This window comes from Lacerta agilis, chromosome Z (assembly GCF_009819535.1).
Source record: "Lacerta agilis isolate rLacAgi1 chromosome Z, rLacAgi1.pri, whole genome shotgun sequence".
Lineage (NCBI taxonomy): Eukaryota > Metazoa > Chordata > Lepidosauria > Squamata > Lacertidae > Lacerta > Lacerta agilis.
Genome location: NC_046331.1, coordinates 22,322,974 through 22,339,739, shown reverse-complemented (window position 1 = coordinate 22,339,739; position 16,766 = coordinate 22,322,974). Strand labels below are relative to the sequence as shown.

The window sequence follows — 16,766 nt, the reverse complement described above, 5'->3', positions numbered from 1 at the left end:
TAAAAGTTACATTCATATGCACTTTGATCTCATCTGCCTTATTATTATTATTATTATTATTATTATTATTATTATTTATAATAATAATAAAGAAGCTACCATCAGAAGATCAAAGGGCATTCACTTTTCGTTAGTTACCCACTCAACAGCTATTACAAACTTAGTTGCACTTATTGTGGTTGTAACGCAAGGAATAGAAATGCATCTGTCTATATTTCAGGGTTGGGGATCCTCCAAGGCTGTCTATCTGGCCTTCAGGACTCTCCCCAGGTCACACTCTTCATCTGGCTCTAACTTTGTATCGTTTGCCTGGATGGAATGTATGCTTGATCTCTGACCATGACTTTTGCTTGCCTGGATGGAGGATAAAGATGGGTGAGTGAGCATCTGTGGAAACTTGTCCACTGTACAAAGGGGAAAATACATACATACATTGCTCCACCCACTTTTGCCTTTGACTCCACCCACCTCTGGCATGTGGCCCCCCAGAAGACAGTCCTGAAGGAGATGTGGTCATAAAGGTTTACCCTCCTCTGGTCTACAGCATCTTCCTAAAGTTTCTGCTGACAGACAGCTAAAAATATATATCAAAAGCTGTCCCTGATGCCATATGAAGTATTGCTGTAATAAATGTTTGATGCTGCTGCTTAGGTGTATGTTATAAATTGCTGCTGGCACAGCTTGCCCTTTCAGTACTTGTGATGATTACTTTTCGAAGTTTTGATATTATTTCATGCTTGCAAAGCACTAAGCTGCTTAGAACTCATTTTTGTATGAGCAGAACACTGATAAACCGTATTAAAAAATTAAACAACCCATGCCAAATATTTGCTCATTTCTGCAACGTACTAATAATTGAAGGCAATGTATTTTAATCCCTACATTATATTAACCAATAACTAACACCGCATTAATCATTGATTATTTTACATGATATTGCATTATATACACATTTATATAAATTATAAATACCATTTGATTATATCAGAAATGGGGGCCAAATATTTATCTCCTCTGCCTGCTGTCGGCCAACACAGACCAGTGGAACTACCTACCTGTCAATCATCTAATTATGTCATTGGTGGTGTTAGGTGATTGACACCTGTCAACATTCAAAGTAGGACACTGTGGAGCAGCTTCCTTTGAAGACTTGCTCCCAGCTCCAGTCAAAGAGGCTCCCTTAACCAATCATCAGTTGATGGTGGGTTAGAGGAACCCACTTTGAAGTCTCTGCAGAGGTGAAAATGCTCTAAAACCTGAAGTATTTCCCCCTCTGCAGAGAAAGCAGTTTGTATTCAAAGCACTGGGGGAACTGCTCTGAATGCACACTGATTCTTTTGGAAAGTAAAAAAAAAAAAAGTTCATTTAAGAAATGTAGGTTTTTCTTCTTCATTACACATGAACTTGCAAATCTCCTTCTGTAGTGCTTCCTAAACGTACGTGGGAATCCTTAGCCCAGGGTTTGCCAAGTTCTTTTTGCAGCACTTCCCAAATGCCTGATCATCTCTGCTCAAGGGGCTTTCAGTCAAGCCCCATCCTTACCTGTCCCACGCCTGACGTCATTTATCATGTCAGGTGTAGGACAAAGCTGGATGTGGCTTGACCAAAACTGTGAGGCAGAGGTTCCCTAAACCTGATTGACATTTATTAATTTTTGAAATATTTTTAATTGCATTTTAATAACAAACAACAGGTTTCAGAAAAAAAATGAAATAAAGAAAAAATACCTTAAAATAAAGGTTGTCACAACTGCCAATAAAAAATACCAAGAGGGGAAGGATTGTGTGGTCTATAATTAGAAATGATTCCATGTTCTAAATTAAAACTTGCAAATTTGTAGTTCAAAAAAGTTTTTTGAAAAAATAACCTTGGGCTGGACTAAACCCAGACACTCTCAAAGATCCCTTGTACTTAATACTATTGAACCAAAGTGTTTGTATAAAATGAAATCAGAACAAATGAAAAATAAGCAACTTTAAGCACTTTGGCCCCTGGATACTATTAGCTGAGGCAAGACCCACACCCCACACCCCGGCACTTTGCCAAATCTTGGAATACCAACAATCCAGATTATTGGCAGCAAAAGCCTTCCAAAACTTGGCAACTGTTGCACACGCCACTGTGAAAAGATGCAAAATGAGATCCTCATTGATAATTTATATTAATTCTTACATAAGAGGTGTGTGGAAGAAGAGTTGAGCACCTTTGCTTTGTCCCCAAAAGCTCCCCATTCTCTGCAGTACCATGACTAAATGAAATACAGAGAAGATGTGTTTCCCTTGCCCCACTTTTTACAGGCATAGGCCCACACTTTAAAGCTCCATGTCCGAGTGACAAACAGCAATCCGGGTTTTTTGCGGATTGCTCCAATTCGCTCCAGTTCAGAGGTAAATAGCGAGTTTTCGCAGAGAAAGCTCAAGAGCAAAAAAAGAACGAAAGAAGAAAGATCACTTGGACACGAAGCTTTAAAGCATGGACTGTTCCTGGGAAGCACAGAAGAAAGGTAAATGTGGATAAACCCTAAGTAATCCTACACAGCATTTATACAGCACTAGCTGAGTGTTTGCGACATTATCTGAGTAATCCTTGCAACATGCCTGTAAGGTAGGTCAGTGTTATTATCCCATGGGGCGGGGATCAAGGGCAAGTGTAACTGATTTGGCAAGCTAAGATCACGTCACTGGTAGAATCTGAACCAGGAATTTCTTAGTTCATAGCTACAGTACTGTTAACTTGCACTGTCCAGATCCAATAAAATAGTCCTGCACAAGCTGTGACTCACCCAATTAATCACAGCCTATTAGACATTTACTGTGGCCTACCAGGTGCTTCACCAAAAAAACAACCCCTCAATGCTCTCTTATCTTCGCTCTTCTAACTTATCTCAGGCTTGATGAGTTGTGCTTCCTGGCTGCATCAGCGATGATTAAATAAGGTGGTCTTCTATATTTTTTCTGTTGGCTTAATTGGATGAAATCCATTTCCAGGGCAGCGTTTAGTGACAACGGCCTATCACTATATGTAGCCATGAGTTATTACTGCATCAATTTTTTTTAAAATGAAGTTGGCATGGCTGTTTGGAAACTGAGCTGTAGCAACCAGGCTAGTGCTCTCTCTCTTTCCCTTCCTCCTCCCCCACCCCCCCACCCCGTACCCCTTCATAAGAGCATAAGAAGAGCCTGCTGGATGTTATGCTATTAAGGATCTGGACCCCACAGAGCTGCAGTTCCTTTTGAAGAACGATTGATTGTTAAACCACCATGGGAGGTGAACAGAGGCCACCTAACAACTCACAGCACTCTCAACAAACTACAGCTCCCATAGTTTGGGGAGCCATCACTGCTTAAAATAGTATCATAGTGCTTTAACAGTATGGTGTGAATGTGGCCTAATACAGGACTATTAATTTCAGTGGGTCCACTGTGAGTACGGCATAATAGAATACAATTTGTTAAAAACTTTAGTCACATATTCTTATAGCTAATAATGCCAAGGGTCTTCTTCCTCTGGCAGTGAAGAAGTTCAGGAGGGAAAAGCGGACACAGACAGACACCTTTGTGGAATATTCTTGTAGAAGACGGATGGATTCACTTTCAATACAAATAAGCTTATTTGAAGCTAAAGGTCGGATTTTAGTTACCCAGCACTACTGACTGAATGGAAGCCCTCCTTTTAATAAGTGCTAGAGGATTATCTGCAATAAGGCTGCCAAAGTTCACCTTTTGATTCCCTTTAGTACCCTTTGCAAAACAAACATCCTCCCTCCATTTATCTTGGAACTGTGTATCCTCTGGACCGGATCATGCATGGACAGGCCTCTCTACTGAGCTCCAGATGACACACTCAAGGGGCCTATTGACCTTTGAAGCAAAATTCAAGCGTGCGCGCGCGCGCGCACACACACACACACACGATACTGGAAACAATTTCATTCTTGCTTTTGGTATTTTCTGAAGGAGACATTCTGCTTATCCAAGACCCATCTGCGAGCCAAATATTAATTTGCTGCCATCTGCCATGGGCAAGTTGCTGTTGATGACAGATAAAAGGATGCTGATAGCACCGCCACGAAGACATTTGCTATCAGCTGAAATCAACATGAGCTAGAAAAGGCTCTGTGGCTTAAAGCGGGGGGGGGGGGGGGAGGAATGGATAACTTAAACTTCAAGTAGTAGTTGTCAGAGGCAGCATGCTTCTTAAATACCACTTGTTATGAATCCAAGTGTAGAGAGTGCTGTCTATGGCAGGTTCAGCAACTGGCAAACTATATCTGGCCACTCAAGGAATACCACCCATATCTCTTCCAATTAGGAAGTATAGGAACCTGCTGGGATAGATCATGAGTCTATCCAGATGAATATTTGCTACACAAGTGGGCAGTGCTTCTCCAGAGCTTCGGTTTTCCCTAGACGTACCTGGAAATGCTAGGGATTGAATCTTGGACCTCTGGCCCCACCCCTGTGTGTACAAACTAGCCTGCTGGGCAAAGATACAATTTGGATTCTTTGCTCTACCTGCTTTTGCCTAGAAAGTAATGTGGCTCATGGGCTGGAAAAAAAGATTATCCTCTCCTGGAGTATAAGATAGTTCTATAAATTAGGTATGTGCAGAAAGTTGGTGGAACACTGGCCAACTTCAAAGGCAGAAGAAGTAAGAGTATGAGCTTCAGCATTTATACACTAAAACATTAGCATGCAAACGATGTGAAGCAGCTGGAAAAGCAGGACTAGAAAGAGTAAATTGCAGGAATAAAATAACGTAAGCCCTTTAAAGCTTGGTATAATGAAACTGTCTATACTTGGCGGCAACAATCCAATCAAGTAAGTGTCAGGAAAACACTTTTAGGGAGAATATTCCACAAGCAGGGGAAAAGCCCCACCGATAGAACCAATGCACCTGCCCTCAGAAGGTGGCAGTGCCTGAAACAGGTCCATGTAGGAAGCTGTCTTATACCAAGTTGGACTATTTGTCCATCTAGCTCAGTATTGTCCATACTAACTGGCAGCCGCTCTCCATGGTTTCAAACAGGGAACATTCCCAGCCCATCCTGGAGATGCCGGGGATTGAACCTGAGACCTCTGGCATTTGAAACATGTTCTCTACCACTGAGTCACAGCCCTTCCCGTGAGAGATGAGAGAGAGGCGGCTAGGACTCAAAAGTTGAAGGGCACCACAGAGTCCTCTCCACTATTACACAGAAGATAGGACATATTCTCATTGTGTGCTAGACTTACCTTTCTTCCACTCTTTGCAGGCATGGGTCTGCACTTACGGTAAAAGCTCCGTGTCTGAGCGCTTGTGTGGCTTTTTGTCCCAAGCTTTCCCTGCGGAAACCCACTCTTAAGTGCTCAGTCAGAGCAAACATCAACTTCAGTTTTCTGTGGGTTGCTATTTGCTCCACACAGGTTTTCACGGGGGAAGCTCCAGAGCTTCGGTCTCCAGCTGTTTTTGGACTACAGTTCCCATCATCGCTGACCATTGCACCTGCTAGCCAGGGTTGATGGGAGTTGTAGTCCCAAAGCAACTGGAGACCCATGTCTGGGAAACACTGCTCCAGGGCACCCAGACACAGAACTTTAAATTGCAGACCATGTCTGGAAAGAGCAGAGGAAAGATAACTAGTTCATAATTGTCCACCCTGACTGACATCTGCTCTCCTAGGTTTCAGACAGGAGCCTCTCCCAGCCCTACTTGGACATGTTGCACCTGGGACCTTCTGCATGAGGATATTGGAAATTAAAAGTCCCCTCTCCAAAAAAGAAATCTACCATAATGTCAGCCCTGAGGACTCTTTTGATGAAGAACCTCTGGAGCTCCCCTCAAGTGGCCTTTTGTTCACTCATGGATTTCTTAGCTTCAGATACAAACATGGATTTCTTAGCTTCAGATACAAACTCCTTTTCTTGTCAAGCACCTCTAATTCAAGCAAAGTGGTGCGCCAGGTTGTTATAGTTACTCTCATGTGAATCATCTTAGCTATTGCAGCAACTTTTTCAGAGAACTGCCTTCAATGTGCCCAAGTGGCAACATGGTACAAAAACAATCATAATGTGTTTGGACGAGTTGCCTCAAGTACCAGAGTCACCGAGTTTATCTCTCAGTTTCATGTTTTTCCCAATTTTAATATCAGTTCTCCACATTTCCACACCAGTTTAAATCCCCTCCCCCCAAAAAAAAATCCTCATGAAAATTCACCACCGTTTTAGCCCTGATTTCTCCTAACTTACAAATTTTTGTATGCAATTTCCAGTAATATAATGCAATTATTATACATGAAACTGCTGGGTGGGGTTTGGAGTACGTTGTCTGCAGTATGCTGATGGCACTTAGCTCTATTTCTCCTTTACATCTGCAGGTGAGGCAGTCAATGTCCTCGACCATTGTCTTGCCTCAGAAATGGACTGGATGAGAGCCAACAAACTGAAGCTCAATCCAGATAAGACTGGGGCACTATTAGTGGGTGGTTCCCTAGACTAGATGGGTGGGAGGTTGCCTGCTCTTGATGAAGTTACACTTCCTCTGAAGGAGCAGGTTCATACCTTGGGGGTACTCCTGGATCCTTTGCTATTGCTCGAAGCTCCAGTGGCCTCAGTGGCCCGGAGTGCTTTCCATCAGCTTCAGCTGATGGCTCAGCTACACCCCTATCTGGGCAGGGATAGCCTAGCTACTGTTGTCTATGCTCTGGTAACCTCAAGGTTAGGTTACGTTATACGTAGGACTGCCTCTGAAGACGGTTCAGAAACTTCAGCTAGTAAAGAATTCAGCAGCCAGCTTTCTCACTGGAGCAGGACAGTTTGAGCATATTACACAGATCCTGGTCCAATTGCACTGGCTACCAATTAGTTTCCAGGCCCAATTCGAAGTGCTGGTTTTGACCTATAAAACCTTAAATGGCTCAGGACCACAATAACTCAAGGACCGCCTCTTTCCATATGAACCTACCTGGACCCGGAGTTCATCTTCTGAGGCTCTCCTTCGAGTGCTTCCTCCTCAAGAGGTCAGGAGGGTGACAACATGAGAACAGGCCTTCTCTGCAGTGCTTCCCCATCTGTGGAATTTTCTCCCCAGGGAAGTTTGCCTGGCGTCTTCATTATACTCCTTTAGGCGCCAGGCAAAAGCGTTCCTTTTTAACCAGGCCTTTGGTTGATTTGATTGACATCCTATGCCCATTTAAAATGTGGTGATTTTGGGGGGCGGGCTAGTTTTTGGGTTGTTTTTATTTCGATTCTATCTTTTGTGGTTTTAAATTTTGATTTTGTTCTATGAACTGCCCTGAGACCTCTGGGTATAGGGTGGTATATAAATTTAATAAATGAATAAAGTATGTTACTTTCATAAACATATTTGTTTTTATGAAAACTTTAGTACACTCTCCCTTTTTCGTGCATTACTTGGCTGGAGAACTGCATTGCAAAATTCAGGTAGAGGTGGAGAAGGTGGAGAAGACTTGATGGCCACATCTGGCCACTGGGCCTAAGGTTCTCCACCCTTGGCTGAGTAACTTACAGCAGAAACTTAAGGCCCCTGAAAGGGCATCCTAGCAGTCATGGGACAGAGTGGAGCTCCCTCTATGCTCCCAGAGAAAGGAGTGAACAAGCAGGCAGGTGGGTCTGCCCTTGCTAATCACCCTGTTGTGGGAATGAATAACCTCTCTGCCACTTGCTGCTGCACCAGTAGAACCCAGACAGCAGCAATAAGGAAAGGTGGAATACAGATCGGGGAGGCTTTGGATTCAAATCCTCCTGTTTTCTTAACATTTTATCACAATGGTTGGTGGTGGTGGTGGAGGAGGAGGAGGAGGAGGAGGAATGCACCAGCCATTGAGGTGGCATGCTTATTTTCCTTCCCATGAGGGGAAGATTTAAACAACCAAAAATAATAATAAGAGAAATGTATCCCCCTCCTTCTCAGGAGCTTGGCTTTTGCAGCTTGGCTCCATGTTAGCTTCTCCCTCCCTCAGTCTCATATAATTGCTCTGCAAGTGTGAAGAAAGTGGACAGTGAGAAGTTTTTCTCCCTCTTGTAATACTAGAACTATCTCCTACGGGAGTGAGTTCCATGGTTTAATTGGGTTTTGTGGCGAAGTCCTTAAAAAAAAAAAATCCTTCCTGAATTTTTCAGTTTGTGAAGCTATCCCACATAGCCCTGCAATACTTTACCCTGGGTCCACAGCTGTGTGCTTTCACAGAACCTGCAAGAGATGGCAATAACGATGAGCACCTACTGGGTGTGCAATCTGATTTTCCCTGCTACCAAGTCCTTGTTAGCATACAGGAGACCTCAGACAGGCTGCACTGTGAGGTAGAAAGGTGTTGCTTTTGATATGTAACCTACTTCAAGGTTGTTATGATGAACTGGCACATGTTTCCTTTGCTTGTTTTGGGTTATTTACTACTATTATCGAAATGTCACACACCACAGATCCTGTTAATGAAAAAGAAACGTGCCTTCTGTGTTTAAATAAAGTTAATCCTTCAGTTCTTTGGCACAACAGTGAGCATGCTTCAGCTGATTCCAAGAAAGGAAATTGATAATTTGGGGGGGGGGGGATGATGAGCAGGCTGATAGGCAGAAGGGGCAGAAATTGTCAAGCATGCATTTGCATCCCTAGTCATGTTGTGCTCATGTAAGACACTCAGTGTCCCTTCTCCCACATTTGTAGTCCCATTTGCAGACCATGAAACTGGGGTGCATTTCGGCAACTGGGGAGCAGGATACATACATGATAACATGCACTGACCTGAATGCAAACATTCCACAGATTATAGAATCATTAGATCACATAAGTGTAGATGACAAGAGCCAAGTCCCTGCAATGCACTCATACCCCTGTTGTTGTTGTTGTTGTTGTTGTTGTTGTTGTTGTTGTTCAGTCGTTCAGTCATGTCCGACTCTTCGTGACCCCATGGACCAGAGCACGCCAGGCACGCCTATCCTTCACTGCCTCCCACAGTTTGGCCAAACTCATGTTAGTAGTTTCGAGAACACTGTCCAACCATCAAACCCCTAGCAATGCAGAAACACAGCTAAAGCATCCCTGACAGATGACCATCCAACCTCTGCTTAAAAACCTCCAAGGGTGGGTTGTTAATATTAAATAAATTTTGATAATGATCTTCATCAGAGGATCACAGGACAGTTTACAATATAAAAAATGAGAATACATAACATAGAATGAGACACTCTTCTTTGGAAAGATCGATCATTGGGGGTAGGGATGGAGAAATCTGCCAGCTCTGGTTCTCCCCATTTCTCATTTCCCACCCCCAGTCTTAACTTAACCTCCTTTTGCAATAAAAAAATCCTCATGGAAATTTGTCAGAATGACACACATTTTTGTATCAGTTTTGAGCAATATACAAATTTTCTGCAAAGCAATCTTCCCTAATATATACATTTGTATGTTATTTTCACTCATATACCTATGCCTTTTTTTTTTTGCACAATTTACCCTAGTATGTATACTTTTGTATACTTTTGTACACATTGGTTGGTGTGAGAACTGCATCACAACTTTCTGAGAGGTGTGAATTTTGAAGGATAGCTGTGTTTGAGTTCTCATATAGTTCGAGAAGTGTAAATTAAATAGTTTCTCATTACAATGCAAACAAAATCCAACTTCTCCCCCACTCCTAAGTGTGATGATGGCTGCTCAGGCAAAATAGATGCTGTGCCTCCTAGGCTTATCTTGCCAGTCTGATCAACATAGGGCTGGGGACAAATACTAGGTGGGTGTCACCTTCTGGGTGTCAGGAATATTGAATGATTTGGACAGTTTGACACTCACAAACTGTTCCCATTTAGAAGTGCCTAAGGGACACTGTGCTCCATAGGTTTAGACCTCAGATTTTAAATAACAACAACAATGTTGCATACCTGGGGGGGGCGGGGATTTAATATGTGAATGTGACTAATACGTGTTTGGAGTCACATTATCATAGAGAGATAATGAGTGGTTTGGCTGTGACTCCTTTTCCAGCATTCAGTTATGTTGCAGGTAAAGACCCAACATTGCTTCTCAGCTGTGTTGTTCAATGCAGGGGTGGACTTGGGTAATCTTTCACAATATGGGAACCATGTGCCCCAAATAGATCTTATTATGTCTCTTCTCAATTTTACACCCCCTTGGCTTGATGCCCTAGGTGGGGGGAACGGCCTGCACCACCATAAATCCATCACTGCTCAGTGACATTGTGGCTTGCACCTAACTTGTCATCTAGCCTGAGGGCCCTGACTACATAGACATCAGAAGCTGCCTTATACCAAGTCATAGAATCTTAGAACCATAGAGTTGGAAGGGACCCTGAGGATCATCTAGTCCAACTCCCTGCAATGCAGGAATATACAGCTGTCCCATAAGGGGATCAAACCTGCAACATTGGCATTATCAGCACCATGCTTGTTAGAGCTATCTAATTGAGCTATACAAGACCCTGTTGTCCACACTAACTGGTGGCTGCTCCCAGAGTTTGTGGTATGGGTCATTCCCAGACCTACCAGAGGTGTTAGGGATTAAACCTGGGAGCTTCTACAAGCAAACATTTGTGTGTGTGCGCATGCGTGCGTTCTCTCTCTCTCTCTCTCTCTCTCACTCACTCTCAACCCATTTTCCAGTAACGTTGCCATCACTATACCTATCCAGGCAGTAGGACTGAATAGAAAGGGTTTCTAGGTGGAAGAAGGTGGAGACAGTGGCGGAGCTTCATGCTCCCGCACCAGGGGGCGGAGAGGTGGGGGCGGGGCTGGCACGCGTCCCGGGGGTGGGCGTGCCACCTGTAGGGGCGTGGCTCGCCACCCGCAGAGGCGTGGTGTGTGTTCTGGGGGTGAGGCATGCCACTCCCAGGGGCATGGCGCGTGTCCTGGGGGTATGGCGCGCCACCCACAGGGGCATAGCATGCGTCCTAGGGGCAGAGCACGCAACCTGGAGGGGTATGACGCCCAGCGTGGGCGGGGGGCAGCTGTGATGGCACCCCACTGGGATTGCACAGCCGGGGCGGTGCGCTCCCCCACACTCCTCTTCCTCCACCAGTGGGAGAAGAAGGAAGAGCTGAGATTCATCTTGGGCAGGCTGGCAGAAGGCTGCCTGCGCTGCTGTGGAGTACAAGCCATGCTGTAAGATCTGGACTCCCTCCATGCTGACTGAAGGTGTAAATAGATTAATAAACCATATTTCTTAAAGCTACAACAGTCTCTGTAGTGTCTTCCATTCTCCAAAGGGACACAGGCCCTGTGTGGGTCCCTGGGACCCCATGGTTTCATGCCACCGCTCAACATAGAGAAGGGCAGGCACCCGACTTTTGTAACAATATCAAGAGACTTAAACATGTTTCAGTCCATTTGCTTGTTCACATTTGTGTGCCAGGCTCCCCACCCCCCAACTCCCGCTGCAATTGCCTAGTTGTTGCAAGGAATCCTGATTTCTTCCCTGAAGGAAGTTATTCTGTGGTGAGGAAATGGCAGCTTTTCGACACTTAAAATGATGAGGAAATGCATTTCTCCCCAGGGCTGGCTCAAGGTATTTTGCTATCTAGCTGAGGAAAAAATTCACTGCATTCACACCACTGTTGTAGTAAACTGGTAGGGTAGAGAGTGGGGGAAGGAAAGCAAGAAGCATATAGGAGAATGGATCTTAAAAGCTTATGTGTTACTTACTAAAGCACATCTTCCTGCTCTGCTTTTGTAAAACACTGCATTAAATATTTACGCATATCCATTTCCCCTACAAATACTACCTTTCAACAGTAAGTTGGATGATTTGCAACAGAATTGTAATTCAACTGGAAAAATAAAGCATTGTTATCTTCTTCTTTAAAAAATGTGAAGCCTAAATAAATGTGCCTCTTTCCATTTGGCTCTGCTTCTGTGCCAATCGTCTGGCATTAAAAAATGTAGCAGGTGACAGTTTCCTTTCTACTTACGTCCATGCCAGGAAAAGGCCTAACTTTCTGCAAGGCCGGCTGCTGGAACAGAGGCATGGTCTACAGGAGAAGGGATAGCCCTAAGCCTGGGGAAGAGTTTTCTTCTAACACACATGTACTGCATTGTGAACAGTATTATTACGACCCAATCAAGGGGCTTGACACTGCAGTCTTAAGGCTAATCCACACTTCCACTTTTCCTATGCCTGGAAAACATGGGTCTGAATGGTTTCCTTTCCTTTCCTTTCCTTTCCTTTCCTTTCCTTTCCTTTCATAATGTTTTTATTGGTTTTCCACTGGCCTCGTGCTCTCCAGACACTGGTCTGAGTGGTTTTCTGTTTGCCCTGCAATTTCCCCCGAGAAAACCTGCTCCTTAGCCCTGAATTGGAGCAAACATCAGTCTACTGAAAACCTGATTGATGTTTACTCCAGTTCAGAGGTAAAGAGAAGGTTTCCCAAGGGGAAAGCAGTGGAAGAAGAAGAAGAAGAAGAAGAGTTTGGATTTGATATCCCGCTTTATCACTACCCGAAGGAGTTTCAAAGCGGCTAACATTCTCCTTTTCCCTTCCTCCCCCACAACAAACACTCTGTGAGGTGAGGGGGGCTGAGAGACTTCAAAGAAGTGTGACTAGCCCAAGGTCACCCAGCAGCTGCATGTGGAGGAGTGGAGACACGAACCCGGTTCCCCAGATTACGAGTCTACCGCTCTTAACCACTACACCACACTGGCTCCACACAGTGGGACAAACAAAAGTCTGGGTGAGCCCTTAGGCAGTCAATAAAAAGTAAAGGTAAAGGGACCCCTGACCATTACGTCCAGTCATGGATGACTCTGGGGTTTGCGGCGCTTATCTCGCTTTATTGGTCGAGGGAGCCGGCATACAGCTTCCGGGTCATGTGGCCAGCATGACTAAGCCGCTTCTGGCGAACCAGAGCAGTCCTTCCTGCTGGAGCGGTACCTATTTATCCGCTTGCACTTCATGCTTTCGAACTGCTAGGTTGGCAGGAGCAGGGACCAAGCAGCAAATACTAGGATGCTAAATTCCACTCCACTGCATGGGGGAGGGAAGCAGCTCAGTGGTAGACATCAGCACTTCATGAGGAAGGTTCCAAGTTCTTCGTGTATAGCACTCCACAAGAAAACTTTTGAGAAGCACTTTCAAAGTGCTTTGCGAGATATTGCTTTGAAATTGACTTTGCAAAGCCCAGCAGTTGGGAGATAGTTCAGCCTTGCTGAGCCCATTTTCAAAGCACTTATCTTGCAGTGCCTCTGCAAGATCTGTTTCAGCTGAGCCACCTTCATACTGCATATGATATCAAATGAAGGGCAAGTGGGTGCGTCTTGGCCTAAATGGAGAGGGGGCTTAAAGGCCTGATTTTGTCCATGAACCAGAGGTTCCCCACCTCTGGCCTAAGAAGAGTGTGATTCCACCCCCCACCTAAAATTCTAATGCTATCCTTTTTACATTACATCAGGAAAACCATCCCAGCTGTTGAACACTCCAGAAGCAGCCTCCCATGCTCCTCGTTTGCTTTCATCTGGAAATGCTGTATCTGCAATACCTGAGAGCTGGACAGCTTTATTTCATGTTAAAAGGAAGTACAGGAAGCCAGACAAATGCTTCACTAAAGGAAGAAAGTTAAAAGGAGATCCCTCAGCTTCAAGTCCTACATCCTTAAATCTATCATAAATTTAACCTCTCTCTACCTGGATTTTGGGACAATTCCTTTCCCCCCTTCCCTCAAGAATAGTTGAAAACCATTTGACTCAAAATATCCAATGCCAATCCTAAATTCACTTAAATTAAGTAGAAACGACTGCCTTAAGATTTGGAGAGAATTTCTCTCTCCACCCCAATAAAGCTGCAGGAAATTAAGGCTCCATTTTCACAAAGGAACAATATTTTCAGAAAACTGGTGTGATGGGTCTTGGCTCAGTTTTCATAGAATTATCTTAGGATTCTCCTCCATTCAATTTAGACAAACAATTGTATGCAGCATTTCTTTTCATTCTTGACATACCTGTTTCTCTCCACTTGGCTTTCTATAGTTCAGAAGTAGCTCCACAGCTCCCACCACTTCTTTCCTTATTGCATACAAGAGAGCATCACCCACGTAGACACTGTGGCTCAGTAGCATCTCCATAATCTCCAGGTTTTCATTCTCTATGGCTATTAAAAGGGCGCTGCGTCCAAGAGGGTCCATGCAGTTAATGTTGATGTTGTAGTAGATTTCAGCCTCCTCCAAGGCATGCTTCACACTGGCATAGTCCCCCTTTTCCACAGCATTGAGGTAGGCCTTCTCCTCCAATGACAGTTCTGCTTCTGCCCGCACAATCTGCAAGGGGATCCGGTCTCTGTAGGGCGAGTAGTTCACCTTTTTGTAATACAGCTGAGCCATTGTTCATAGCAACTGGGTGACCTGAATGGGGGGGGGGGGAGAAAGAGAGCAGTTCTTTCAGATGGAGCTACAAAATTTGTTACTCGGGTATGATCTTGTGCAGGAACAAAGAGATCAGCATTATACTGAGTCAGACCATCTAGCTCAATATCACCTGCACCTACCAGCCCTACCTAGAGATGTCATGCACATCAGATGCTTTACCACTGAGCTACAACTCATCACAAAGTCCTTGATGTGTGTGTCCCATTCACCCCTTTGATTTGCAGTGGAGGGGGAGAAGGTAGGTTCTTCGTGTGTAAAACTAATAATTCTGAGCCAGTGTGGTACATTGATTGAAGCAAGGGTGGCAAATCTGTGGGCCCCTAAAAACTGTTGGACCTCAAGTCCTATCAGCCCCTGACTAGCATGTCCAATGGTCAGGGATGATGAGAGATTAAGTCCAACAGCATTGGAGAGTTACAGGTTTCCCTTCCCTGGGCTAGAGTTTGGGGCATCACTTGGGGAAACCCAAGTTAAAATTCCTGCTCTGCCACAAAACTAATGGGCATATGATTGGCCATAATTGGCCATAGTAAGTCAGCACATTCGTACATATACCCCAGTGCTACCAACTTTGACTGGCAGCAGCACTCCTCAAGATCTCAGGTAAAATTCAAACAGAGATGCAAGGCATTGAATCTGGGACCCTCTATGTGGCTAAGTACTGTGACCCACCAGACATGGCTGGACTCCAGTCTCCATCAGCCATAGCATGGGCCAAGGTTCGGGGAGAATGGGAGCCATAGTCCCATGACAATATTTGGAGGTCTACAGGCTAGCCACCTCTGCTCTATGTGCAGAACATGTGTCCTGCCACTGAGCTATGGGGCCATGCATATACACCAACATGATATGATTAACATTATAGTAACATAGACACTTGTGTAACTATTCTAGCTGTTCCAGGGACCAGGTAGATGATGATGATGATGATGATGATGATAATTTAGTAAGTCAAAAGTAGTACTCAAAACCAGGCTCAGAAGCTTATTGGCAGCTGGTTTTTACATGAGAACAGCCCCGTCCTATTCCCAGAGGTACAATTCACTCTTGATGGAATGTCATCAAATCCCATTGCTTTAGTGTGACTGGCTCCTTTCTATTCAAAGTGCACGGTAGCAAGAAGACCCCCTGTGCTAGCCATCCCAGGATCCACGGGACTTTTGATTCTAGAGATGACTAATGTAGAGTCCTGATCCAATCTGGCTCATTATTTGCTCGGAACAAATCAAGCGAGCCTGACTTTGCAGTCAGAGTGCTGCAGATTCCTACTCCCATGTCGAGTGTAATGTGGGTAAATTGTGCATTAGCCCAGTGCCTCTTGTTTTAGAGCAGCTGGGGCAGATCCTCCTCCTGAGCAAGCCAGATACAGGTATAAGGTGGCTAATAGGCACTAATGACTTCAAAGTTCCATGTTCTAGCACAGTACACTCTAATGAGCAAACGTTTCTTCTGTTACTTTTCCCCAAAAGAACCGGATCTGACTTTTCCCCAGTGTACTCTGTGTGACCTTGCAATCATTTTATTTGCATTCTAACACGTTTAATTATTTTTAGCGCAACCTTCTCTCTTTTCTCTATTTATAAATAAACCTGAAGATGGCTTGAGTATACCCAAAAAAAAGGAAAAGGAAAAGGAAAAGCTTCACTGGCTCCCCATGGTCTCCCTACTGAAATAAGCTCTTCCCTTGAGCAAAAAGCTGAAAATTGAATTTCAATTCTTAGTATCCATTAGGTCCCCTGGGGAATGAAAGGTCTCCAACCAACAAGCAAGATAGACTGTACAATGGAAGGAAGACGGGTGGAGGGAATCATTACCTCCAGGGAGTATTGAGTTAAGTCCTTAAGTGCCGTGATTATTTCCTTTAAGTTGTGGCCAAATCAAATGGAATATCATAGATCCTTCTAAACAAATCCAGCTGTGGCAAAGCAGAATTGCTCTTTGCTGGTGCCCTTGGAATATGCTTTCTCATTTTTGTTTTCCACTAGGTGGTAAGGTAACTGTTTGCAGGAAGCAAATGACAGAGGAAAAATGGCTCTAGGGACATTGGAGTTGAGACCACTCTCTCACATTCATGCCACCAATGAGATCATTGTCACCAGTCAACATCTGGCATCAAATCAGTGTTCCATGTTATCACAATCCTGCGCTGTATAAAGATAGTTGCTGCAGAGCCAGTCCAATTCCTGAAGAAACAAACTGACATTTCAGGCTGGGCATGAGATGGCCATGAGCTCTACTTTGCAGACAGTCCTCTATTTAAGGAATGTGGCTGGGGGCTCCCCTATTTGGCCCTCAGAACACTCCCCAGGCCACACCCCTCACCATCTGAGTTCTGTGCTCTCCTTAAGTGCAGTTGCCTGGCTGGAAAGTGCCATTGAACTGTGATAATGCCTCTTGCTTGCCC

The 16,766-nt window shown here is 44.4% G+C and overlaps 1 protein-coding gene across 1 annotated transcript in view; it reads right to left on the bottom strand.

Annotated features, from left to right (window-relative positions):
* Positions 1-16,766, bottom strand: part of TRPC5 (transient receptor potential cation channel subfamily C member 5) — a 164,656-nt gene that overhangs the window by 104,884 nt on the left and 43,006 nt on the right. The window contains exon 2 of the mRNA XM_033137473.1: positions 13,940-14,338. Coding sequence (XP_032993364.1) covers positions 13,940-14,317 — 378 coding nt within the window. The 5' untranslated portion in view covers positions 14,318-14,338. The remainder of the gene's footprint in view (positions 1-13,939; positions 14,339-16,766) is intronic.